The following is a 26,775-nucleotide window of genomic DNA, read 5'->3' as shown; positions in this document are numbered from 1 at the left end:
AGTTATATTTTTGAGAACTTAGTATTTATGGGAGGCTTTATAAATATTTTTATTCTTTATACCAGCATTGGAACAAGCATTATTGTCTTGCTCTCCACACAAAGACACCGAGACCCCAAAGATGCTAAATAATTTGTTAAAGTTACATATGGCTAGTATTTTTGGACGTTATTATTTTTTTTTAAAGATTTATTTATTTATTTATACAAGCACGGGGTACAGTCAGAAGCGCGGGAGGGTGAGAGAATTCACCAGAGCCAGAGCGGGGAGCAGAGCAGGCAGAAGGACCGAAGTACACTGCTGAGGGGAGCAGCGGGCGGCAGGAGAGGTCTGCGCGCCATGTGGGACCCTCCTCCAGTGGCCGGGGAGCAGCCGGGAATCGAACCGGCGCCACAGAGGCCGCGGGCAGCTTCACAACCCAGCGCTCAACCGCTGCGCCATCCGGGAGGCCCTGGACGTTATTATTTTTAACTTAGATTTGCCTCAGTACCAAGTCCATTCTCATTCCATTGCAAAATGAACGCTGCTCCCTGAAAACAGTACCTTGAAATCCAAATCAATAGTTACTAAGTTAGAATTACTCTTAAAGAATGACATGCTTTGTTGAAAAGATTAACATCTAATAATAACGTTATATTTGCAATTAGATGTTAGCTAAATCCTTTGAAGTTCTTTTAATTGTTATTCACCTTTTTTAAAATATTAATTCAGTGTTAGTAGTTTAAACTCTTATTTTCTGGGGATATTGTGGAGTTCCTGAGGCAATACCCATATATGAATAATGCATTTGACTTCTGAGCGCTCCTGATGCTCTGATGTCCATTCACCCAACTCTAGTTTCTGTGACCACAAGTGTGGCTCTTGAATCTTGATTGCAAATATTATGCTAGTCTTGAAATACTGGTTACTATGCATCCAAATTGTTAGTTAGGAAGACTGTTAAGAAACTCAATAAATATCTGAAAATTAAATATATAACAAATCATATCACTGATAAAAGTAAACCTATAAATCATAAAAGATCACTTCATGAGGTTTTAGCCAAATAGGTTTTATTTATCTTCTAGATAACTAAACAGGTTTTTCCTTAATGCTGTTCACAAATGTCTAAGTATGAAAATCTATAAATATAACTTAATCCAATCAGTACCATAAAATAGGCAACAGAAATGCTGTTGAAAAGATTGACATTTAATATGAAATTACATTAGTAAATTAAAAAATAACAAAAAACTACAAATCTTTTAGTTTAATCTAGATATCTTTTTTTTTTAAATATAACACACAATAACAGTTTTCACTTCTAGTTGATCACAGGTTTTGAACTTTTTTGACAAACTGAAGAAAGAACATCTGGAAAATACATATATGCATGTGTATATAAATAATTGCTACCCAGGGCCTCAGGGAGTTCACAGTGCCCTGCTGTCTACCCACTTAACTCTCTAGAGTTTCATGAACTGCAAGTAATGAACACTCAACTATGAAAACTGCAAATATAAGACTTTAAAAGCAAGTGAAATACCACAATAGTAATTGTGGTTATATCATTACCAATACTTAGTATACCATAGCTGGTTTAAAAATAGATAAAACAGGATTAATTAAAACGAACAATAAACAAAGTTTTCCAGATTCTTAAAATTACTTTTAATGTCTTACTTTCTCTTCTTTGCTTCCCATAACAACCTATTTAGCTAATATAGTGATCTAAACTACTCCCCCTCCCCAAACTACCTATGTTCTTTTTAAAGGCTGCTCTAATGTTGATTAATGAACATTGAAAACAACTTTGAACTGGAAATAAGCCCCTATCTAATCAAATGCATTATCAATTCAAAGTATCCGTAGACAAACATAATCCAATATAATTACTGTTCTTTTTTTATCAAATGTTATAATCTAAATGATAATGAGAATAAAAATTCAATTTTTTAAATCTGCTTTTAAAAGTGTCACCCATTTTCTTTGTACTCAAGAATATATAGCAAAGGTATCCTGGAAATAATGTTTAAGTGCATACTATATATTTTTTAAATATCTCACTTAATCTTCAAAACTTTATGAGCAATGCACTATTATCTTATTACCTATAAAATAAGTACTACTTTTTTTTGAAAAGCAAGATGATACTCAGAGGTTTTTTTTTTTTTAAGATTTATTTTTATTTACTTATGCATACAAGAACTGGGGCATAGGCCAGGGTTGGGAGGGGGGAAGGGAGGGTGAGAGGATTCACCAGAGACAGAGAGGAGAGCAAAATAGGCAGATTTCAGTGAATATTTGGAGTTTTTAAGTAACTTGTCTAGCACCAACTATAAGTGAAGTCAGGATTTAAATTTAGGTCAGTAACTGCCCTCTCCCAATCTCCCACCTGTATTTAAAGCATTCCTAGTTACTTCAAACCCTATTAGCCAATGTTTGATGAACAACTATTATCTATCAGATACTTTCTAGGCATTTATTCATTTGATAAGAATGGGAAAAATAAACAGAAGTCTGAATAATCAAATACTTCAAAACTAGACCATACTTTAGTCCTATGGCTATTTATTCAAGTTAGCGTAAGTGCTGTGACTGATATAGCAAGCTATTTGTGTTTTTTTTTTAATTGACTTTGTGTAGAAACTCTTTATAGATCCCAACATTCCATTAACTAAGGAAACCTTATAGGCATTTTGCACATGTGCATGCACACACAATCCATTTGGGCTTGGGTTACAGTTCCCTAAGTCAACATCTGGAACTGAAATCCATACTTCTGTGAGACTACATGAATTGACGATTAAGTTGTATGTGCACACATGGACGTGTGCATGTGCCTGTGTGTTTAGTTTGTGTTTCTTCTTGTGGAACCTAACATTTTCATTATTCTCAGTGAAAAATAGGAGCAAAACACAGCTTTAAGGTCTCAATTTCTATTTCTAAGAGATTAGTGTTTTGAGATTGCCATTTACTTTAAAAAATATTGTACATGTTTCAGAATATAACATGAAACATACAGAAATCAAATATCATCTAACTCACAGCCTTTACTAATTAATAAGAGGACACACTGCTTCCACATTTCCTGCTATTTGAAAGATATACTCTGGTTTTCTACCAATAACCAAATATTTGATTGTTTATCACTGGAATCCAGAATGTAGAGACTCCAAGGATACAAGAAGGAGAATAACAGCTGAGTAAAACGCAACAATTTTAAGTTAAAACTACTTGGGAAACAGCAAGCCCAATAAGAAACTGAAGAAGAAAAAATGGAATGAAAGAGAAAAGACTGGAAAGAGCCCACTAACTGTATTCATAAACTCTTTCAGAGAAAACCATCCACTGTGGAGAAAATATCATACACCTTTAAAGCAACTGAAATTAAATATTTTCAGTGATAATCTCAATTTTTCAAAGGAACTGAATCTGTCAAAGAAAGATATTTTCAAATTCCCTCTTTTTAATTGCTGCTCAAATTTAATAAACATGGTGGTTTCTGGAAAGAATTCAGGAATGTTCTCCAGCCCTTAATCTGTTTTCCATAAAACACATGTTGGTTAAAGAAGGAAGGTAATTCTGGAAATCGTGTAGTAATTTCTTTGGAAATTATAAGTGAAGCACAGATGGTAATACATTACATTTACAGGATATATTTTTATATGTAGAATGATACTATCATGAACTCTGTACTGTACCATTTTTCTCTAAAAATACATGAAACAGCACCATAATAAGTGCATGACAGAAATAAAACTTTAGATTATGCTTGATTACATTAATTTCATAAGGAAAATATTTCTATATATCTGTATCTTTATAGTTATACATTATTCCAAATTACTAATTGACACTTGTCTGGGTGAAACACCCAAAAATATATTCATAATTCAATATTTTAGCCACATCAAATTTCCTCAGTTTTCATCATTCATTCAATACTCATTTATTTAGCTTCTACTGTCAATAATTCTAAAAGATATCTTACATGGAATAAAAGGCATTTAAAGTAATGACTTTAACCATATCTTCTCCTAAAAATATGCTCAGTATCATTTTTCTTTAAAAATACAGTTTGAAATAAGCTACTATGCCTGACTAGGAACATAAAATTATTTTAAATCAAAAATAAATTGGGCCTTCCTGGTGGTGCAGGGGTTAAAGACAGCGCTATCAAGCTATCACCAGCCACTGCAGCACAAGTTTGATCCCGGCTAGCCAGGGAGCAACCCACATGGCAAAGCTGACCTCTCCTGTCGTGCCTGCTGCTCCCCTCAGCAGTGTATTTCAGTAGATCTGCCTGTTCTGTTCCCCATTCTCTCTGGTGAATTCTCTTACCCCCCCTACAACTCTGGCCTGTACCCCAATTCTTGTATGCATAATCTTAAAACAATAAAAAATAAAATTAAAAATAAATTCCCAGGATATTTATTGAAAAGAAATAATACATTATTCAAACTTGGACTTAATTTTTTTTTTAATTTCAAATGGTAGTTATATTTTTATCATATTGGCAAAGGTAAGATCTGTTGAAAGGATTTGCTCCTACAAAGCTAAATACAAGTGCTTTACACTTGCATGAACACTCAGGTCTGAAAGTGACCTCCAGAGTCATCAGGAGGTAGGTGTAGTGGGCCTGGGTATAACTGTGAACAGTGGCTGCTATTAATGGAAGAAACAGAGTGGAGTGCTCTAAGGAAGAAGTGCCAAGTACTGAAAAAGCAGCTCTGGGCAAGTGCTTCTCCCAAATTCAGACAGCTTCCATGTAATAACTAAGATCACAGAGAATGCTGAAGAGCCCCTTATGGGTAATGGAGAAAATAAAGTTGGGGAAGTTACTTTGATTTACTGTGTGATGACCTCTTTAAAGACGGACCACCCCAAAGTTTAGGTACAATCTCCAAGTCTAATGGGATTTGCCTATTAAAAAATGGAAGCGATTTCTTTTATAACTCAGTGGTGCTTTGAGAGCCTTGGTGCAGTCAAAAATGAGGAATCTGCCCCAGCCTAGTAGTGCAAATTCTGTGTAACAGTTGCCTGAGTGTGCCCTGGAGTTGGATCGTCTGGAATTGATTCCCAGTGCTCACATTTATTAGTTGCAAGACTTAAGTTAGGCAAGTTTCTCAACTTATCTGCAACGTCATTTTTTTTGTTTGTATTTGTATATGGTGATAACATTATATATACCTCAGAGAGTTTTAAATGGAATAAGGTAATGCAAGTACCATTTAACACAGAGTCTGGCACATTTGCATAATAATCAATAAATGTTGTCTACTTTTCAAGGCAAAGAAGCCAAGTCTCTTAAGATGAAAATAGACAAGATAGTTCAATGCAATCACTGCAATTCTACTGTATGCATGTGAATTCGGTAGCTTAGTTGTACACAAAGCAAAGACCTAGGCTTATCAAAAAGCGTACAGAGAAAAAGAAAATGATGGTTAAATATTTGTAAGAAAGGTAGCTAAAGCTTTACCTGCACTTGCTCAAAGTGATTATAAGATAAATAGGTGAGAAAGCCAATCAGAGGACACCCTTAGGAAAACCGAATTAAAAAAAAAAATGTGACAGGAACATTTTGAGAACATTTGGTTAAAACTCATGATAGCATTAAAACATTTCTACTTTCTCATCCCCACACACAGCCCATGTTAGGAGTAGTGTAAGGAGGCAGATGCATGTAAGCATAAAATGCAGACTGGGAGGTAGAAAATGTACTGCTTGTAATTGCCAAATTTACGTGTGGAACAAGAGATGAACCAAAGAATTACAGGCCAATAAAGCTGAATTCAATTTAGAGGAAGAAATGGAAAACACGTGTAATTGCTCAGATACCAATCCTTGAGGAAATTCTATAACTTTGCTTCCCCAAGCCAAATCAATGGTTCGGCAGCATTAAATCACATCAAGGGGGAACATTTTCCAAAATGCAGAATCTGAAGTTTTACCAAAGATCTCCTGGAACAGACCTTCTGGAGAAGGAGCCCAAGAATCATCACTTTAGGCAAGTGCCAGCAGATGACTCATCTGCACACTGAACCTTGAGACCCACAGGTCTGTGGAATAGAAAGGTGACAGCAAAAGGTGATAAAGAAAGAAATGAGGGCCTCCCCTGGTGGCACAGCCATTGAGCGCTGGGCTGCAAAGCTGCCTGCAGCCTCTGCAGTGCTGGTTCGATCCCCGGCAACTGGTGAGGGTCCCACATGGTGTGACAGACCTCTCCTACCCCCCGCTGCTCCCCTCAGCAGTGTATTTCATCGGTCTGCCTGTTCTGCTCCCTGCTCTGGCTCTGGTGAATTCTCTCACCCTCCCGCACTTCTGACTGTACCCAGTGCTTGTATAAATAAATAAATAAATCTTTAAAAAAAAAAAAAAAAGAAATGAAATACCGATAACATCCTTTCAATTCAGTGGTATTTACTCTGTGATTGCTTACATAAATGATGAGTATCATCTACATTGCTTTATAAGTGGTATCTTGTTTCAAATACATGTTACATGGTATGAGTTCCCAATTTGAAAAATCAAAGTGAATGGCGATATATGTTTAAAATTAACTGTTATTTGATTTGTGAAAATTTTAAACATGACAATCTATAGTAAAACTGTTATATTAGCTCACTTCCACTCTTCAATGTATAGGTTGTAACTTCTTTTATACAAATCTAAATTTTTTTCTTTTAAAGCTTAACCCATTAAGATCTCAAAACATGAGGGAAGTAGGATAGAGATAACTATCCATAGGAGAAAAAGTACAGAAGACAGAGGAATAAAGTTGAGTTTACTCAGTGAAAAGCTCAGTCCTGTTTACCTATACTCTGTAGCTATGTTTGCATCTGTTCCCAATTTGACGAGAATATATTGCAAACAGATTAGTTCATTTTTTTATGGCTGACCTCTTTTGTTCAGAATGTGGGGTAAAAACATATGTTTCACACTTTTGTTTATCTGCTTGTGCCAATAAATATGTTTAAATAAAATAAATGATGTTTAAATTAAAAGTCAACAAACATAATTCCTACAAACTCCAAATTATTTAATTAATGCTTACACCACATCTCTTGATCCTCTAACTGGATCCCACCAGGAAGTAGTGAGCCAAAAAAGGAAAGATCCTGGAGTTGATTCCAGTTTTCCATCACCCACTTCTTCCTCACCCTCAAGAATATTTTAGTAAAAACATCACCATAGACACTCCTATAAAGCCAACATAAAAGTAGATCCAACAGCCAACTTTGAATCTGTTCAGATATCTGTCAAAGACTATTTGCCCCCTAAGAACTGAATTGTCTATACTTTATCAAGTCAGTCGGTTTTGAGGAAATTTACATTGTTTATAATGTATTCGGTAATAAGACTTGAAAAAAATTCAGTCAACTGTATCTCAGAAAACAGATAAGAACCTTTCTTATTTGCAAAGTCATTCTACTCTAACCTTCTATAAAATAGTCTATAAAGGAGTCTATAAATGATATTGTAAGTGTTAGGCCTTGGAAACACATTGCCTTATTTCTATACTAGATTCACTCTTTATCTTTTTGTATACATAGCAAAGGCCTTCACATCTACTTTTCACATGTCCTGGATACAATTCACAAAGTGGAGCACATATTTATATACTAAGGTTTATATTACTTTTATATCAAAGAAAATAAAGATGTCCACCATGTTAGGAAGTGCTAAAAACACTGGCATTAAAAAGCTGAAAACAGTGTATTTCATATACAAATGGTATCTCTGGAAAAGAGTGGCCAATATCTTTATAGAATCAGCTACTATATTTGTATACAAGAAATTAAAACTATATTCCACCAGGGCAAACTGTGGTGGGAATTCTATTGTATTTCATTTATTTATTAAATATTAAAATTCAAATTTCCTATATTAAAATAATAGCCACTGATTATTAAGACCTAAATCAAGAGCATATTCACTGCCTTAAGTGGAAGAGACAGTGATGAAAGATGCACATACACACACACAGAAAGAGAGAGAGAGAGAGAGAGAGAGAGAGAGAGAGAGAAATAATGAGAATGGGAAATTACTTAATCCAAGAAGGGCTTGTTTTGGTCAAGAAATTGGAATAATTTTTCAACCTACTAATGAAATGTCATCAGTCATGTGCATACAAATAATTTCAAGATAATCGTAGATGAGAAAAAGAAGAATAATCACAAAGTTTACCAATTCCTAGACATGTGTTTGGAGACAGGAAGAAGTAGGAAGTTGAAGAATTAGTGTGAGAAGAGGTGTCACTTAAATCTTTAATGTTGGCTAATATTTGGCATTGAAACTTTAATATTTGGCATCAAAATTTTTAATTTTGGCTAATTTTTGCACTGAAACTTTATAATTTATACTACCTTACTATAAAAACAGTACCATCCTTTATTTAAACCTAGTTCTATAAAAACTAAGATTACTTCTCTTAAAACTCCATCTTATAATTTTTGTGCAAAGGACAAATACCCTTCCTAGCAATGCCAATTCTTCAAGTGATAATGTAGAGTGGGGGAAAAAAAGTCCTCTCTCAGCCTTCTTTTGTTCCCTCAATATCCCTCTTTCTCATTCCTTCTCTGCTTCTCTCCATTTTATGCCTGTAATAAATGTTACGGGTAACACCTAAAAAAGAACTCCTAAAGTTAAAGTGTCTGATCCTCTTCTTTATATTTTCCTGGAAGCAGAAAAATAGCTAGCTCCTTTTAACATATCTTTTAGCTATAGCTACAAAGTTTAAAAATAAAATGAAAACCCCGAGATGTATATAAAAAGCCAATTTGTTTTCCAAATCACTCAGAAAGCACTCCTTCAATATATTCATGCATACATATGCTATATTCTGTCTTTCCTCTAAGAACACAAAGATATATGCATGGGTATGACATTATGTGTATATAGTTAGAAATGTGTTTAATTGTAACATTACAGATAAATTTAAACAGAGATGAAAGAAAGATGCTCTTATTTAGTAGTGCCTAGAACTGAGATAACTGAATCATAACTACAGCATAAACATCTTTGCTACTGAGGGTGAAAGAATTTCCAATAAAATTATTTAAGACAAAAGTAATCTGTCAGAGACTGAATTTAGAAGGAATTTATAACATCTATTATTTTCTCTCCATCCTTTTGCTCCATTAAATTGGCTTTTAGGAAAAACACAAACAGTAAATTCATACAGTTGAATATTCAAATAAAACTTATTAATTCACAACATATTTTTATCTATAGTGCATAAGAATCCAAATCAATCAAATATAATGGTAATTTCTTAATTTCACTGTTGACACCAAAATAAGGTGACTGTGACTGTTTTTTTTCAACACTAGAACACTCCCTCATAAACCCTCACAAAATCTTTGGAGTTTGAAGCCCTATTTTCCATGTTGGTTTCTACCATTAACTTTCTGTGGATCCTCAAATAAAATGATGACACTAACAAGTCTTCAATATTTCTCACCTAAAAAAATCATTGATATGGTTAATTTCCTAATATGGAAAAAGCAGACCTAGAATGCAACGAGCAACTTTCTGTTACATGTAAAATACAATCAGTAGAAGTTTTTGGAGGAAAAAAAAGTTATTTCTCATCAATTAAATGCAAATGTTAAGTTCAAAATTATTGTTTAAATGTACCCTCAATTTTCTTGGCTTTGTGCTTCTCTCTATCATAATAGCCCATACAAGATCAAAACTTTGCCTCATTTATTCTGATTTCTGTCTTTTGTTATACAAAGTAGCCCAGGCTTCATGACCACTCTACTCCTCCACTGAAACTTCATTCATGATGTTGTCTCCAAATAGGTAATAACCTTATGGTAAAAATCACCTTAATCTTAACTTATCTGAAAAATTGACTGGCAATCTGGTAGAGGAAAGGAAGGGAAAGAGAAAAACAGTCAGAAAAAGCAATGGTGCATATGTGTATGTGGGGTATTTGTAGAAGGGGGATGGAAAAGCAAAAAGGGAAAAGCAAAAAGGAAGAAAGAATACATCAATTCACCTGCTTTAGGCCTTTACTGTTGAAGTTTTATCCAACATGTCTTCTCACTTTTCTAAGGAAATTGCTACTCCTTGACTCCATCTAAATGGAGTCAAAGTCTGCCATTTATGGTCCCCACAAACTACCTCCAACTGCAGAAATAGGCAAGTGATGCAAATGGAGCTAATCAGAAAACTTCTCCATGGTAAAAGTGGAAGTATATGCATACAGATAGGGGAAGTTATTTTCTCTTAGAAAGGTGATAAAGAAAAATGATTGTCAGCTGATAGATAACCCACAACACATGGAGAGATAATCTCTAGCAAGAGAGAATAAAGCCCATCTTCGAAGAGAAGCAGAGATGAAGTTATTAGAGAAAGCTTTGCAAAGGTTTCACCTTAAGATACCTGCAACTGCCCCAGGCTTGCATGGTCAGCCCTTCGCCACAATTTGTGAAATACACAAGTATTTTCCAATAAACTTTCTGTCTTGCTCAAATTAACTCAAATTGGCTTTCTGTTGCATATAATCAAGAGTTTTCAATAAAGTGACAAAATGCCCAAACTCCATCATAAATTTAACTAACCAATCCATTCATTTTTGACTCAGAAGGCAATTTTTATACATCTATCATTGTGGAAATAGCATCCCAAGACAGGGATTCAAACTCTAAAGAAATAAGAAAATATTAAATGAAAAAACATAAAAATCAAGTAAGACGTAGAGGATATTGATAATATACCAAATTTCAATTTTTTGTCATGCTATTTTTACTATGTATGCATAATCAATCTTCACTTAAAAGCAATATACAAACATCCTATAATCAAATATCCTGGATTAAGTGACTAGGAAAAGTGAACAATGGACAATTTAATAATAGAGGATTACATTCCTCTCCACTTAAAGAAAACATAATCTAAATAAGCAGTGTATGTATCAATGAAAAACTGAAGCAAGTCTTGTGGTTCCCTGTTTTTATCTTACCAATCACCAACATACCATTGTTCAACATGAGAAAATCCATCAAATTTATCATTTTTTGAGTCAATTCTTCATGAGTCTTCAAAAACTAAACATTACCTAATTTAAATGTAAGGTATATAAAAGAAATTCAATTACCTGATTATTCACTCAGCATTTTATTTGCTAGTGGAAGTAAAAGTTGGCAGCTTATCAATTTTCTTTTCATCCATATAGTTAAAAGACGGACCAAAATGATTCAAGCCATTCAAGGGTATATAAGTAAAACTGTTTTTGCTCTTTCCTGAAAACTGTCTTAGGGAAGATGCTGTTTATTATAGTATACCTATGACTGACGTCACTTAACATAAATCAGGTTATTTTTCTTTTATATTTTCCCTAAATGTTCTGATATACACCTCTGAAAAAGCTGACCAAGTTTCCATTTTATTTTAATGCTAAGTCAGTAGGTGATTACATAAATGTTCCATTGGTGAAGGAAAATAGAAAACACTGTACCAGAAAAACTTTTGTGACACGATGGAGCAGACTTGAAAAAAATTCAAAAAGTCCAACTTACCCACTAGTTTACTAGTAATCACTAAGATTAATATAAGCTTTGATTATTATAAGTTAAATATTTCAAATAAAGTAGTGGAAGGAAATGTAAGGCATAGACACTGTATTTTCACCCCATATGGGCTGAATGAATTAAGAGGGAAACCAACTTTAAATGGATCAAAAAATGTCAGTTAAATTAGAAACACTGATGAATAGGAATCGTGAACTCAATTTGTTCCTTTTCACATGGCACTATCAGACTTATGGAATATAGTGGTAACCAAGGCAAATATACTCTGTCTCATTATAACATTATAATTTACAGTGAGAGATAGATATAAATCTATTTCTCAATAACATCTATATAACAGATTATCTGTACATGTGTTTGATTTGTTCTAATATACCAAATTTAACCATATGCTCCACACAAAAAGAGAAAAACTGTTGAATTTAAATCCCCTAAAAAATTTACCCCTCAGCAAAAATGAGTTTGGCCTATATTATTTCAGAGACAGAAAGATCAAATCTCAAAAACACAGAAAAACAAAGGAAGTTGTTACTTAGCTCAATGTGTCCATGAGTCAAATCTAGCAATTAATAAGTCATTTAGTGAAGTTTCAAATGTGATGTATTCACTTATTATTTTTTTCCTGCCCTGGTATTCTTTAATATTCTCTCCAAGGGACAGTCTGATAAAGAAATAGACAAAACTGGGGAAAGAAAAAGAAGGCATAATCTCCTTTTCCACCATTCATTGATACACTACTAATGGATTCCTAAACTTCACATGGCAGTGACTCCCCCAGGTCAGAACCTATTTTCATGAAGACCAACCAAAGACAAATGAGGCATCATCTCAACAGTAAATCATCTCAACAGTAAATTTAATGGGGAGCTTTCTGCCTCACATGTCAGTATCTAACTTTGAGGTAAAATACTCTCTAATTATGGTGAAAGGAACTTTGAAAAATACATAGAGAAGATTATTATAAGCACATAATGGTGTTATTATATGCTGGGGGTGAAAAAAGGGAGTAGAGAAGGACAGATAATATTTACACTGAGCACTAAAGAACGTATGAGGAAGAAATGAAGGTGTTAAGCAATTTGATAAAGACTTTAAGATGGATGGATCTTGGCATATCCAGGATGAAGAGAAAAGTGTGTCTTTCAGAGCAGTGGTTTTTAAATCTGGTTCTAAAGCTCTTCTAGGAGTCCATTAGGTCAGAACTACTATTTTTCTTTTTTGAAATGGAAGTAATGTTGGTTTATAACACAGTTTAAGAGCATATGCTTTAGTGGGCCTCCCCTGGTGGTGCAGTGGTTGAGCACTGGGCTGCGAAGCTGCCTGCAGCCTCTGCAGCACTGGTTCGATCCTCGGCCACCACCGGCGAGGGTCATAGCGCGCAGACCTCTCCTGCTGCCCGCTGTTCCCCTCAGCAGTGTACTTCGGTCCTTCTGCCTGTTCTGTTCCCTGCTCTGGCTCTGGTGAATCCTCTCACCCTCCTGCACTTCTGACTGTACCCAGTGCTTGTATAAATAAATAAATCTTTAAAAAAAAAAAAAAGAGTATATGCTTTAGGAGTCAGTTCCACACCTCTTCTGCACCCACCCCCAGTGTATTAGTAATCCTTCATCCACTGGACCCCCTGCTGCCCTTCCTCCATCCTCCGTTCTATAGTCAGACTCCAAGGCTTAGTTTTGGTTTGATTTTGTCTATTCCTTTGCTTTGTTTCTTTATATTTAACTAATGAATGAGATCATCTTGTATTTTTTTTCCTTCCTGACATATTTAGCTTAGCATAATTCCTTACATTTCTATTCATGTTGTCATATTTGACAAATATTTCATCTGATTTTTTTAGATGAATAATATACCACATATTTTTCCAATCATACATTGTGGGGCATTTATGTTGTTTCCATAGTTTGGCTATTGTAAAAATTGTGCTGAAATGAACATAAGAGTGCATATATTCCCTTTGAATTAGATTTTTGTATTATTTGGGTAGATAACCTAGGTGTGGGATTGCTGCATTATATGGTAGATCTATTTTTAATGTTTGAGGCTCTCCATACTATTTTCCATAGAGGATGGACCAGTTTTCAATCAAACTGACAATGTACCAGGATTCCCTTTTTTAAAACTGAATTATTTGTTAAATCGAGGTAACACTGGTTTACAATACTGTTATAATTCAGGTACACAGGTTCACATCTCTTCAGATGTGTATTATCACACCACACCAACCACCAAGGTACCCATAATCTCCACTATAGTTCATTAGGCCCCCTTCTTCCTCCTTTACCCTTACACTACTCCTGTCCTCTGGTAGCTCCAATTCTATAGTCAGATTTCTAGGGCTTGTTGTAGGTTTGAAATCTTGCCATTTGCAACAAGAATAGAACTAAAAGGGATTAAGCAAAGCAAAACAAGTCAGAAGAAAGACAAATACCAGATAATTTCACTCATGAGGAATATAGAGAAACAAAACAAAGGAACAGAAAAATCTTTGTTAATAAGATATTATATGCTTTTCACTCTTGTTTGCCTGCAATTGACAGGGGAGTTTACCAGATACTAAATGATTTACAATATTGCAAAGGTGCATGTGGACATAAATATAAGAATTCAGGTATTTTTAAGCCAGATTTTAAAGATATTTGGAAAAATATAAAATGATATTTCTTGACAGTATTATTTTTGGTAAAGTTTATTTTTCATATTTTTTATTTATGTTAAGATAATGGATTTACTATTGCTATTTTTACATGCTTTTCTAGATGAATATTTAAACACATTCTCAGGTTTGTTTAGTACTGTAAACATAAACATATACCACATAATAAAAATTCATAGGAATTTTTGATAACTTTCAGAAGAGTACAGGGGTCCTTTGTTTGATAACCATTATACTATGTTAAAGGGAGTAGGAGCCGAGCTTTGAGTTATGAAGCTACAAAGAGAGGTAGGTCTGGTAATGAGAGAACTTACAGGCCATGGCATAATACAGAATGTCCAGTCCAGAATTCATAGAGGCTCATAAGAGGGTTGTAGCAAAGTGAATATGAGAAATGAACAGGTTGAATATAACATGTTATAGGAAAAGGGACAACTGATTTAGAACTACTGAGTGGGGGGCAGAGAACTGGGGGATTGGTACCTACTCTTCAAATGAGCGCCCTGGTGGTAGGTGGTACCAATTCAGTGATGTAAAGAACTAGAGACGGCAATACTGTGTGAGAGTATTGAAGATAATAAGACTTATTATCTTGGCATTGAAGATAATAAGACTGACATGTTAGTGAGACCAATGTATGAGAACTGAGGGAAATCTGAGAAAAGGGATGCAAACTAGAGGTAAAAATTGGTAGTTGTCTTCATATTTGAAATCATTGGGATACATACATTGCCCAGAAAAAGATTACAGAGTAAGACATAGTCTAGCACAAAGTGCTGGACAATGCAATATTTAAGAGATAGACATTTTAATCTCTTACATAATAGACCGTAAAGAGGAATGGAATCTTTCCTATTTAAGTTAGGCTACCACATACATGTAAATATGAGCAATTGTTTATTAGGTTATTATATACTAATGACTGATTACATAGACAATATACTACTCTTAAGGGCTTTGCTGAGGTATGATTGATATAAAATAAAGTGCACATATTTAAAATGTAGAATTTGGTAAGTACTGACTTACACTGTGATACCATTAGAGTCAGGGAAATTAAATATACTCAATCACAACTGAAAGTCATCTCTTACCTCTTTGTAATCTTTCTTTCCTAACTCTCCCTCTGCTCTCCTCCCCAGCCCTCAAGCAAACACTGATCTCCTGTTTTCTGTGGCCAGAAACCACTTTCTATAATGTATGTAAATGAGCATCATACCATGTGTTCTATTTATCTGGCTTCATTCATTTGTGATTATTTTGAGATTAATTCATCATATCAATAGTTCTTTCTTTATTACTAAATAGTATTCCATTGTATAGATGTAACTGTGTTTGTGATCACAGACATGTTGCTTGGCATTGGGGCTGCCTCTGGAGATTGGATGTCCCTTAACATTTCATGCAGTGCTAGTGTACTGGTGATGGTAACCTTCAGCTTCTGTATGCCTGGGGGAAAAAAGTCTTTATTTTGCTAGGAACTGAGATAACTAAATGGATACGGAACTTTGAGAAATTTTGTAAAATCAGCTAACTTCTCAACTTTGTAAACTGGTTGAGAAACCAATTGAAAGGGTAAAGAATGATCTGAGTTCTGATAGCTGGGTAATACAATGGCTGTATACGGTTTTTAACATTCTTTAGTCAACCACCAAGTTGAAGTTTCCATTCTTTTCACAACAAAGACAATAACCAGATATTAGAACTATTCTGAAATAGTGAGGAGCTGCTCATTAACTTATGAGGCATCGGATGCATCTTTGTTCTGATGAAAATCTGAGAAACTGAAAAAAAGGAAATTAAAAAAAAAATTCAATTTCTAGCTTCTACTCAATCAATGCAATATATATAAAATAAGCCCTAGCAACCATAGAGCATGCCATACAAATTAAAGTAAATAGGAAAAAAAAAAAAAAAACTTGACACATAAACATTTAACCCTAGCAGAGAAGTGAAACGCAGATCTTCTGACATAGGGTTTCCTTACATTTTTATAATGCTCTACTCTTTTCATTTTGGAACATAATCAATTCTTCCTAAATCCATTGAAAAATCACAATTAATAGTAAACTTCAACATTACAGCGAGTTGAGCATTATAATGACTAATATTATATTTAATTTAAGATTTATCCTACATTGCCAATTCTCTAACGATTAAAAAAATCATAAAAGTTATTCAGTAGTGAAACTAAACTGAGCATCACATAGTTAATCTTGAATTAAGATATCAAATCAGTAGCAGCCTATTCAGTTTGTTACTCCAGGTAAGACTATGCTCTAGACAGACCTAGTATTTTCATGTTGCATATTCATTCTTTTAGATTTGGAACACAGAAGATGTTAGCAAAGGAAAACTACCATGCACAAAGCAAATGCCTCATCAGAGATATTAACACTGCTTTTTAATTATTAAAATGTAATTATTAAAATGTAATTATGAAAATTATTAAAATGTGTTATTAAAATGTTCAATAAAATCAATTCTAGGTATTCTCATTTTACAGGTTATTTGGACTTGTCTATTTAGAATGGAATGCTAGCACATAACTGTTCCTATATTCCTGGTCATCAGTGAGAATAAAGGAACTGAGTACACCCTATTCTTAGTTAAGAAGGAGACTGCTTGGCATTGTCTCAATGCTCTCATTGCAAAAATTCACTTTATGGATGTTCATAATAAGCCAGAGACTGCTTAGGTATTTTGCCTGAGTAATCCATGAAGCAAAATTTCATTCATGTCACATATAGGAGCATACCAATAAGTTTTGAATATAGTTGTTGCAATATTAGAACACCAAGACTCCAAAAGGGTTTTTTTACCCAAAACTGGGAGTGAGTTTTTATAAGTTTGTTCTCAATTTCATACAAATCACTGAGTATATATTTGTTTCTGGGAGTTATTTGAATCTATTCTACCTTACTCACAATGAAAGAGGGGAGGGAGGGAAATGGGATTTCTCATAAAATTTTATCCAAACCTGGTGTCCTGCAATATAGCTAAAATATGAAGTCCCTCAAGATCCCAACAAAAAGAAACAAGCAGAACCATGGGCAGGAACTGCCTAGCAATTTAAAATAAAACAAATAAAAGGGAAAGAATGCATAGAAATCAGAAATCTGAAACAAACTCAAATATCCAATCACTACAGAGGATGAGGAACTATTAACACATGGTATAAATTCAATTGTGAATGTTCCCATGGAAAAAAAAAAATGCCTCCACTGACATCACTCAGGGTCTGACTCTGCCTCAGCCTTGTGCAAAAGCACTTGCCTACATTCCACTGACATCATTGCAGGTGCATGCAATTTGGGGACATGAAATAAAGTTCATAAAAGTATCCAGCTTCCCTTAAAATGGAGCATTTTATTCCCCTTTAACTTAAGCACGGCTAAAACAAATACTGTAAAATTCCATTCCTGTGAGTAGTTTATTTGGTCATTTGACTAAGAACTATCTCTCCTGAGAATATGTGTCTGTCGGGCCATGGCTTACTTCATTTATTCATATTTCACTTAACTTGACTAGATAAAAAAACACATAAATCTGACAGGAGCTCATAAGTAGGTTATAATAGCATAACTGAATGGTGGTATGCCCCAATGCACTAGTGATTATCTTTTTTCATACCCCTCCCTCAGCCAGAAGTCATAAAAATCTGCTCAACCAAAAATATTTCTGGATTTCTATTCAAAGTCACACATTTGTGGCTCTTTTTTTTTTTTGTATTATAAAAAGTGTAGGTAAAAACTATGTTTTAAAATCTACCTTCATTGAAAAATATCTATTCAATATGTACCTAAAGCATTTAATATATTTACCCTAGTAACTGTGAGAAATTAGTGTAACTCCTAATTAAATTGCAACAATTATTATGTGTACTGATTGTGTAAATATGATAAGGGTAACTGTTACCTAGCTTTGTTTATGCTAGAAAATAATTTGGAAAGGAAAAAAATAAATGAATGAATAAAATAATTTTAGTCTCACAATTTAAAATTAGATTATTGCTACACATAATTAAAAGTCATGATGAACTCAAACATATCCCATATTTAATATGCAAGACTGCAAATACTTCATTACTTTTTCATTTAAAATGAGAATACCAAAAGCACCTAAAATCACTATAATGAATAGTTACTATCCTATTTTCACACCTAAAAGCAATGAACACATAAAGCAGTCCTGCCTTATAAGATCCTTTGTGATAATGTCATGTCCAAAACTCCTCCTTGGCTCACTAGAAAAGTACTAATTTCCTCCATAGTTCATCAAATATGTAATCACTGGTACCAAGTGGCTCTCAGTAAATCCAGCTTACATCTCAAATTGTGAACCATGTGTTCATTGATTTCCTTCAACTGTTATTGATTGGCTATGATTTATTTTAAGACATCTGATTACAGTGTGTCTGATTTTAAACCAAGTTCTTCCAGTCCATTGAAGTCTTTACAGCTCAATAGCTCCCTCTAGCCTCCTTTTATATACTACACCCACAGGTCACATTAAATGAAAGGGTAAGGGGTTATAGGATTACTCTTACACTTTGCTAAGTTTCCACTATGTAGCGCAACAAAATATTTCACTGATGCATACCCAAGAAGTCACAATGCCAAACAGTTGTGAAACCCTAAGAAAGAAAGAGTTCTAAATGACAGAACAACAAAATATAGTTTCATTAATTACTTTAAAATCTATTAATAACTTTCCTAAGAAAAAAGGTGAAAGAAAATTAAGTGTCACACATATTACTACTTAGTATTTTATCCTCTGATACTAAAATATTTTTGTTAATCACTAAACTGCATATTTTATAAATCAATTTTATTTTTCACACTCAAAATAAAATGTGTTATTAAAAATTAACAAGTAACCCTCAAAAAGTCATGTACAAAAATTATTTTCAACAATGGGCAAAAGATGTGTAGTATAAGCACTTCATCTCATTATAAAATATGTGCAGATTTGTAGAGATTGGTGATATATTTGAATATTGAGAACCTTCTTCCCCTCAAAAAAATTAGATTTTGATCTTATTCCAACTTGCCTTTTTATGATTGAGGGACCACTTGTAGATGCTATCCATATTTCAAAATAACATTAAGCCATGTTTTTAACATTAAATTTTTAAAGTTTGCTACCTTGGCCAAAAATTGATTTTAAAATTACATATAATTTGCTGCCAGTGTTTTTACTACTCAGCAGAAGGCTAGAATTATTTCCAAAATGGAACACCGTGTCACTAAAAATGATAAGAAATGTTAGATTTGTTGTATGTTTTATATACTTTTAATGATATGCCCTTCAGGAAAAAAAGATCTAAACATTTTACTTTAGTGATCTAGTAATACACAGGGTGAATATGGACATTGTCTCCAACCTCAGGCTATATTAAAACTTGTAGGTAAATACAACAGAATTTCAAATTTTAAATGGCCTTAGTGACAGTTTAGTTCAATCCTCATTTTTGCAGATGAAGGTATTAAAGAAATGACTTGTCTAAGGTCATAGCTATGTGAGTACCACTACCTAAGTTGAAGTCTGTACCTCTTTACCTTTGTCCCAGGGCTCCATGATCCTGTAGAACTGTCTATCTTCTATCCCCAATGTTATATGGAGGTCACTACTATTTTTAAAAATGTCTTTGTCACCGCATAAAACACTCTAATCTCTTTCTGCCTATCCTCCTTCTTCCTCTATTAATTAAAAAATTACTTCCATATTTTGAGTTTGGGGTATAACTTAGAGCTGACATATTACATATTGAATCCTACTCCTACTATAGATAGAAAGTATTTGGGCCTTGAGCCAATTAAAATAAAGATGTCCATAGAATCATAAAGGCCTAGGCATTGTCCATGGCATTAGAAAATATGAACAGATTTCAGCAAACTCAGTCTTGTAAAAAAAGGTGTGAGCTGAACTTGACATTCCATGATAGTAACAGATGACAGAGAGAAAATGTGAAAATCACATTCTTGAATTAAACTGTCTAAGAAAAACCCACGGGAAGAAAATGTACCAATGTCAGCTTGGTTGATTTTCATTATTTTACAATTTTTAAAGTGAACACAGTATTAAAATCTCCCTAGACCAATCCATATATACTAACATGATAGACTTTTATGTAATTAGATTCTATCATGCCAATTACTTTTGAATCAACATTTATTTTTCACCGCTGCAAAATGATACCAAAAAGTATTGTTTAAACACATGAAGGCATACTGTATCTATGCAGTACTATATGAATACATCTATTCATTTAATCTTCAAAACAACCCTAGGGCATAGGTACCATTTATATCCCCGTGTTATAGACAGGAACATTGAGGCACATGGAGATTAACTTTCCCATTATTAATTTAATATTTAACTTGAAAATAAAAGGGGTTGGTATTGGAATCTAAACAATGTGTTTCTAAAACACGTGCCATCAATCACTGTATTTCCCACAATAAACAATTATGGGCATAATTACATCCACAGATATTTAAAGTGAATTGTGATGGAAAGTAACACGAAACATGACTGTCAGTTTGACATGCTGAAGGGTCAGAAATCTCCTGAAGGAGCACAAAGAAAGAAATCTTTCTTTTCTCCCAAGGAATGGATTTAACTAACTGATTCGAACGATTCAATGGCTGTTTTAGCTTTGAAATAATTCCAACTGGTGGTCTACCAAAAATTCTAAATAGGTATATTTTCAGTAGTTGAGCAGGTCAGGCAGTGAAACAAATTTACATAAAGCAATTGATTAATATGACTTCACAGTAAAAGAATTATATTACTGACAGGTTCATTAAAGTTTTTTTCTGTTTTGTTTCCCTATAGTCCACATATAAATGACAAAGGATCAGATACAAGCAAATCAATAACAAACCCTAGAAATCTGACTGCAGAATTGAGGCTCTTAGAGGGGGAGGGAGAAAGCAGAGTAGGGAGGGGGTACAATGGGCCCGTGGTAGAGAACTATGGGTACCTTGCTGATGGGTGTGGTGTCATAACATACATAGCCAGGGTGTGATCCTGTACCTCTAAATCAAATACAGTGTTGTAAACCAATTTAGCTTGATAAAAACAAATAAAAATAAAGTACAAATAAAAATAAAGTTAATAACATAAGAAAAAATAGAAATTTTAGATATGCTACTTTTAACCTGACTCCAAGAGATACTGTTACTGGACCCAGCTCTACCTTTACTTGACAAGGAGAAGAAACTGAAAGACAAAACCCAGTTGTACAGAGAGGAATGGACTTTGGATGGTTGCTCTTTTTGTATTTCTAATAGAGGTAGTGAGAGATCATCTATCTCATTAGCATATGCACACCATAGGGCTTCTTAAATAATCCCAGATCTGGGCAGCCTGAACAGGCAACTCTGAACACAGAAAGACAGAAGGTGGGTCACCCAGGAGAAGCTGGAGAATTTGAGAACTGCTGAGTCTTCTGGTCTCTGGCCATAGCTGTGGGCCTTCTGAGCACTTTGAATGGCCAGATTTGGGATGTCTTAAGAAGCTTAGAATTTTGCATTTGAATCAGTCATGTAGCCTTTGTTTTGAAAAATTAAAATCTGCTAATGTGGAAAATTATGGGATACTGTCAGAAGAGGAGGCTGACCAGATCATGATGTCACCATCTTTCCATGAGCAAATGCACTAATGTATGTCGATTATTTAAACAAGTTAAAAGATAAACAATATGAAAAAAATAGCCCCAATTACATTTTTTATCTCTGAAATGTCTCACCATCAAGTAATTCCAAGTTTATATGCACTACAAAACTACTCCAAGTAAACTTTAACCTTACAGGAAGATTCAGATAAACATGACAAAGGTGAACAGACACTAAATCAGGTCAAGAAACATATTGCAAGAAGAGTATAGGTAATGGTTTTACTTTCCAGTCATATTATTTATCATAAAATATCCCTTTAAAATCCATAATCTTGCTTCTTTAATTATGAAAACAAAAATCAATGTTTGATTTATGAAAATGGTTTCTGTCACAAAAAATAATCATCTTCTTATGCTTTGATATGTGTATCATTCAGAATATTACATGTTCTTATTTTACCATTACACTGACTTAAAAAATACCTTTCCTCACTGGAGTTGTATACTATTGTTTTAAAGTAATAAAAATATGCTGTTCATAGATTTAACATCTGACAAGCTATCAAAGTTGATGATGGAAGTTACTCCTACCATGATATATTCTATCTCAAATTCCAGTCAAAAATGCTTGCAGTATATCAAAAGAGAGAGAACTAGAATCATGAAAATCCCCATGACCTTCATTTTAGATATAAAGTGATTTTTTAGATATAGATATTAAATCATGATTCTGTTAATAATTTGGCTTATTCTGACCAATGAACGTCCCTGATTTAAGCTCCTGTCCAATGACAGCATTCTCTGACTTTTAGTTAATATTAGCAATGTACCTCCTTTGCATCATGCTAATGACTACACACTAAAAGGTCCAGTCCCTCCAAAGGAATCCAGTGATATACAAGTCTTTAAACAAATATACGCTGAAAATTAGCATTAAAAATTGTGCTATCTGAAATATAAAAGAAGAGGAATGCATTGACTCATCTCCATAGGACTATTCTTGGTAATGTCTGACCTTCTGTAGTTGAAAGGACCGTTTTCTTTTGCTTTTTAAAAACAAAACAAAAACACCCAAAATGCCCTCTTTCTTTCCCTATAATACGTCTCCATGAGTATAATAAAAAATATCTTTTGCTCTGATAACCTACCCTAAAATTTCAAATGTTTACAGTCTAAAAAAATCAGAGAGGAAAGAGTTAACAAGAATACCTCTATTACCATTCCCCTTTCAGGGGAAAAATATAGGTCCTTAAACCTTAAAGGAAGAGATGAAAAGTAAGGGGGTTACAAGAATTTTGAAGTTCAGGGAGGAAGAAAGCACTGAAATCTCAGTTGTCAGCATACAAAACATTTACAAGAAGCTTCCTTCCAACTATAATAACTTGGTGTACTTACTAGAAAAAAAAAATTATGATCACATGAGCTTCATGCATGATTGATACCATTACTATTTATTTTTAAGACTGTCCTTGAGAATCAATCAAATAAAGCATCCCCAGTATGTTCTGGAAGCAAGAATGAGGAACATGATATAAGTGCCTTTTCTGGAGATGTGATGCACTGTTTTTCCCATCAGTGTTGTCTACCAAAAAGAAACATTTAATAAAGGTGAATGAGGCAGAAATTTATGTCAGAACACATCCTATCATCCCATGGTTCTTTACAATATGTTGAATTTACTAGCAGCCACACTGATCATTAAAAAAAAAGAAGAAGAAGAAGAGGCTATCATTACATATAATGAAGTATCAAAACCAACTGAGGAATAGCTTAAGAGCTTAAAAATACTATTTGGATATAACACAAACTAAAGTTTTATAAGGACTTGGAAAGCATATGCCTCTAATTTTTCATAATTTAATCTTTGTATTGTATAATAAATATGGATGGAATAACTTAAATACTATAAAGATGAAAAAATAACTCTTATGATCATATTTCCATGAACATTTTTATATGCATCTTAATGAAGCAAGAGATAATGGAAATTCAAAATGAAGTCCTTCAAATCATAACTTATCTTCCATAATATTATCTGATTGACATAACAGAGAGATTCAAACTATGAAGAAAAACAATCCAATTTGTGTTTAGCCTCAAAAAGGAAGCTATGCTATTCCAATAGGTCTTAAAGCAAATCTAAGACTTTCCCAAAGCAGGTTGCCTTCAGTGCAGGCCCTCCCTCCCTCTCCATAGTGAGCAAGATAAAACCTAGCACTTACTTTAAACCACCTCCCCCACACCACACCTCACCACCAAAACCACTACCACCAATCTGAGGCAGTAGGCCCTTCTGTTTATGACATTAGAAATAACAGCTTGCCACTTTATTCCTCCAGTCTATGAACTAATTATTTCTTCACTTCAACATTAAATTATCTCTTGATTTAAACGTTAGGTACAAAAATCCATCTGTGGCATATAACTCCAAAAGTTCAAATTTGCAATCAAGAAAAGTCTGGACTTTCAGACTCTTCCATCTCTCTTTTTATTCATGGAAACAAAGTTGTATTTTCCTAAGGTTAAACAGTTTGGATTTTGAATCTGGATTTTGTGTAATATGATCATATCCAACATCTGTAAACTACTTTGACTCTTTTGATAATGGTTCTTACTTTTGCAAATGCTTTGCTTCTTCACCAACCATCACTTACTATATAGGGTCCTAAGAACAGTTCATATAAACACAGGGTCATATTCAGAATATGCTCTCACACATGGCATCTATTATGCACACTTTGTATATAAATCTCTTACATGAAACACATTCAAATACTGTGCAACAGGTCCTGCTATTGTGTAAACACACAGTCGCAGCAAAATATCAGTAAGCTTGAAAGGATCAACAATATTTAAAAAAAAAAATCACATTATTCTTCAGAGACCTACTCATAATCCCTTTGAGATATCAGAGGACAGATGATCTAATCAAAATGAGGTTTTCGTTTAGTTCAGTTTTTTTTAACTAAGACATTCTTACTATGTTTGTCTTCTAGCATGTACTTGATAAACTGGTATGAGAGCCCAGGTGTATACAAGCTTCCATTGATTTATTGCACATCACTGGCTTTAGTGCTGAGTTGATGACAGGAAGAGTACTTTGGCAGAGGTCTGACAAGTCCTTATCCTTAAGTTCCCTTTTGCTTTGTGTCTGCCTGTTTCCACAACTATCAAAGTAAAGCAAATGACAGTCTATAAACCCTCTCAGCTTTGCCATGAGAGTGTGAAATCAAATTAAAAACACATCTCAGAACTATTATATGGGGCCACATTTATTTTCAGCTGGCGGGGGAGGGGAAGGGAAGACACTTAAAAAGAGATGGATTTCATGTCCTCTGTGTAGCCAGATCTAGTTACAGAGTATTAAGTTATGTCTAAATGAGAAAAAGACTGTCTCGTCAAGTGTTTTATCACAAACTAACGTTATTAAACACATCAAGTATCCCCACTCTCTCCTCTCTAGATTCTTTGATTATCACCTCCTTTGTTAGGCACAAAACACAAGGAGAAAGATCTCAGCAACAAAGCTAAGGCAACACAGGATGCCAAGCACCGAATTCTCTATTCCCCGAGCAGCTTATCCATCACCAACGCAAGCTGCTTTCATGAAGTCACACGTTTGCTATCTGCAGGACTTCACCTCTTGCCTGGGTGAAAAGCCTGGACCAGCCACAACTGAGTCTCTCTGAGCGCGCAGCATCGTGCTTTGTGCTACTGGGGATAACGGATTCTCAGCCTCCAGCGCATCCATCACCTAAGACACCGGGAAACTCAGCTAGGATCTCCGCGGCTGCAAGGGAGACAATGTGCAGAGGCACTGGCTGCTCGGAGCTAGCAGGCTGCAAAGAGCGAAGGAAATGTTTCGGGGTGCAACCAGGGGAGGGGGCAGGAAGAAAGCCCTGGCACTCTCTCTTACCTCCACATTGAAATACTGCTCCGTTCCGCAGACGGTAGCACATAAAATCCAAAGCAAGGTTTGCAAGAAAAACACCCCCGAACGATGCACGAAATCCAACCGTCTTCCAGTGCTGGATGCGAGTAAGATCATAGTGAACTGTGCTTCAATGGACGGACGAGCTCCCCTGCGTTCTCTCCCGCTCTCCCTCCCTCCCTGCTTCCCTTTCAAAAAAAAGTCCTCCGGGTGGGTAGGGAGCCCGCAGGTTCACCCGCGGCCGGGCAAGGGGAGGAGACCCGGGGGCCCCCCGCGCTCGGCAGCCCCCCAAAAAAAGCAGCAGCGGCAGCAGCGGCGGTGCAGGCGGGCTCAGCGGCAGCTCGCGCTCACCATCCTCGCGGACCCTCCGCCGGGAACGTGGCGCCCGAGTTCACCCGCGGTTCCGGCTCGAGCGCCCAGTCGCCGCCGCCGCAGCAGCCGCCGCCGCCTCCGCCGCCGCCGCCGCCGCCCCCTCCGCCGCCGCCGCCGCCTGCTGCTGCGGGCAGGGCCTCGGCTGCTCGTCGCTCTCGCGGCGCTGCTTCGCCTTCCCTCCGCGCCGCGCGCCCCGCCGGAACGCTCATCCGTAATCTACATAACTCCTCCTTCCCGGGGTCTGCCCGGCTCTCCGGCCCGCGGCGTGCGCGCGCTCGTGCACACACACACACACTCACACACTCACACACACTCACTCACAACCCGACGCGCGCGCGCGCACACACACACACACACACACACACACGGAGCTCCACGCGGCGCACACACGACCTCACACGCGCGCCCGCGCGCCCGCGCGCGCGCCTCTTAAAGGAGACGGACCCGACAGGAGAAGCGTGGCCGGAGCGCGCGCGGAAAGTAGCCGGCGCCTGCCTGGGACGGGCTTTGGACGCGAGACCCGTTCCTTAACCCCCGCGCACGCCCCGCAACCGGGGCCGCTCCGTGTTTGCTGGGCGCCCACTCCCAGCCGGGCGCCCCGAAACAAGTGCACCCCTCCCCTGTTAGGACTGGGTGGGGCTCAGCCTGCAGACCCCGGCGGGGCTGGAGGGTG

General features: G+C 35.7%; 1 protein-coding gene across 1 annotated transcript in view; it reads right to left on the bottom strand.

Moving 5' to 3' along the window:
- MMP16 (matrix metallopeptidase 16) overlaps positions 1 to 25,847 on the bottom strand; it is a gene marked incomplete at both ends in the record, with an annotated part of 239,003 nt that extends 213,156 nt beyond the window's left edge. Inside the window, one exon of the mRNA XM_084229849.1 lies at positions 25,716 to 25,847. Within this exon, the coding sequence (XP_084085975.1) occupies positions 25,716 to 25,847 (132 nt within the window). The remainder of the gene's footprint in view (positions 1 to 25,715) is intronic.
- Positions 25,848 to 26,775: the final 928 nt, after the last annotated feature.

The sequence above is a fragment of the Talpa europaea genome, assembly GCF_964194135.1.
Source record: "Talpa europaea genome assembly, chromosome: 3".
Lineage (NCBI taxonomy): Eukaryota > Metazoa > Chordata > Mammalia > Eulipotyphla > Talpidae > Talpa > Talpa europaea.
The sequence above is the reverse complement of the archived record's forward strand: the minus strand, read 5'-3'. Positions and strand labels throughout refer to the sequence as shown.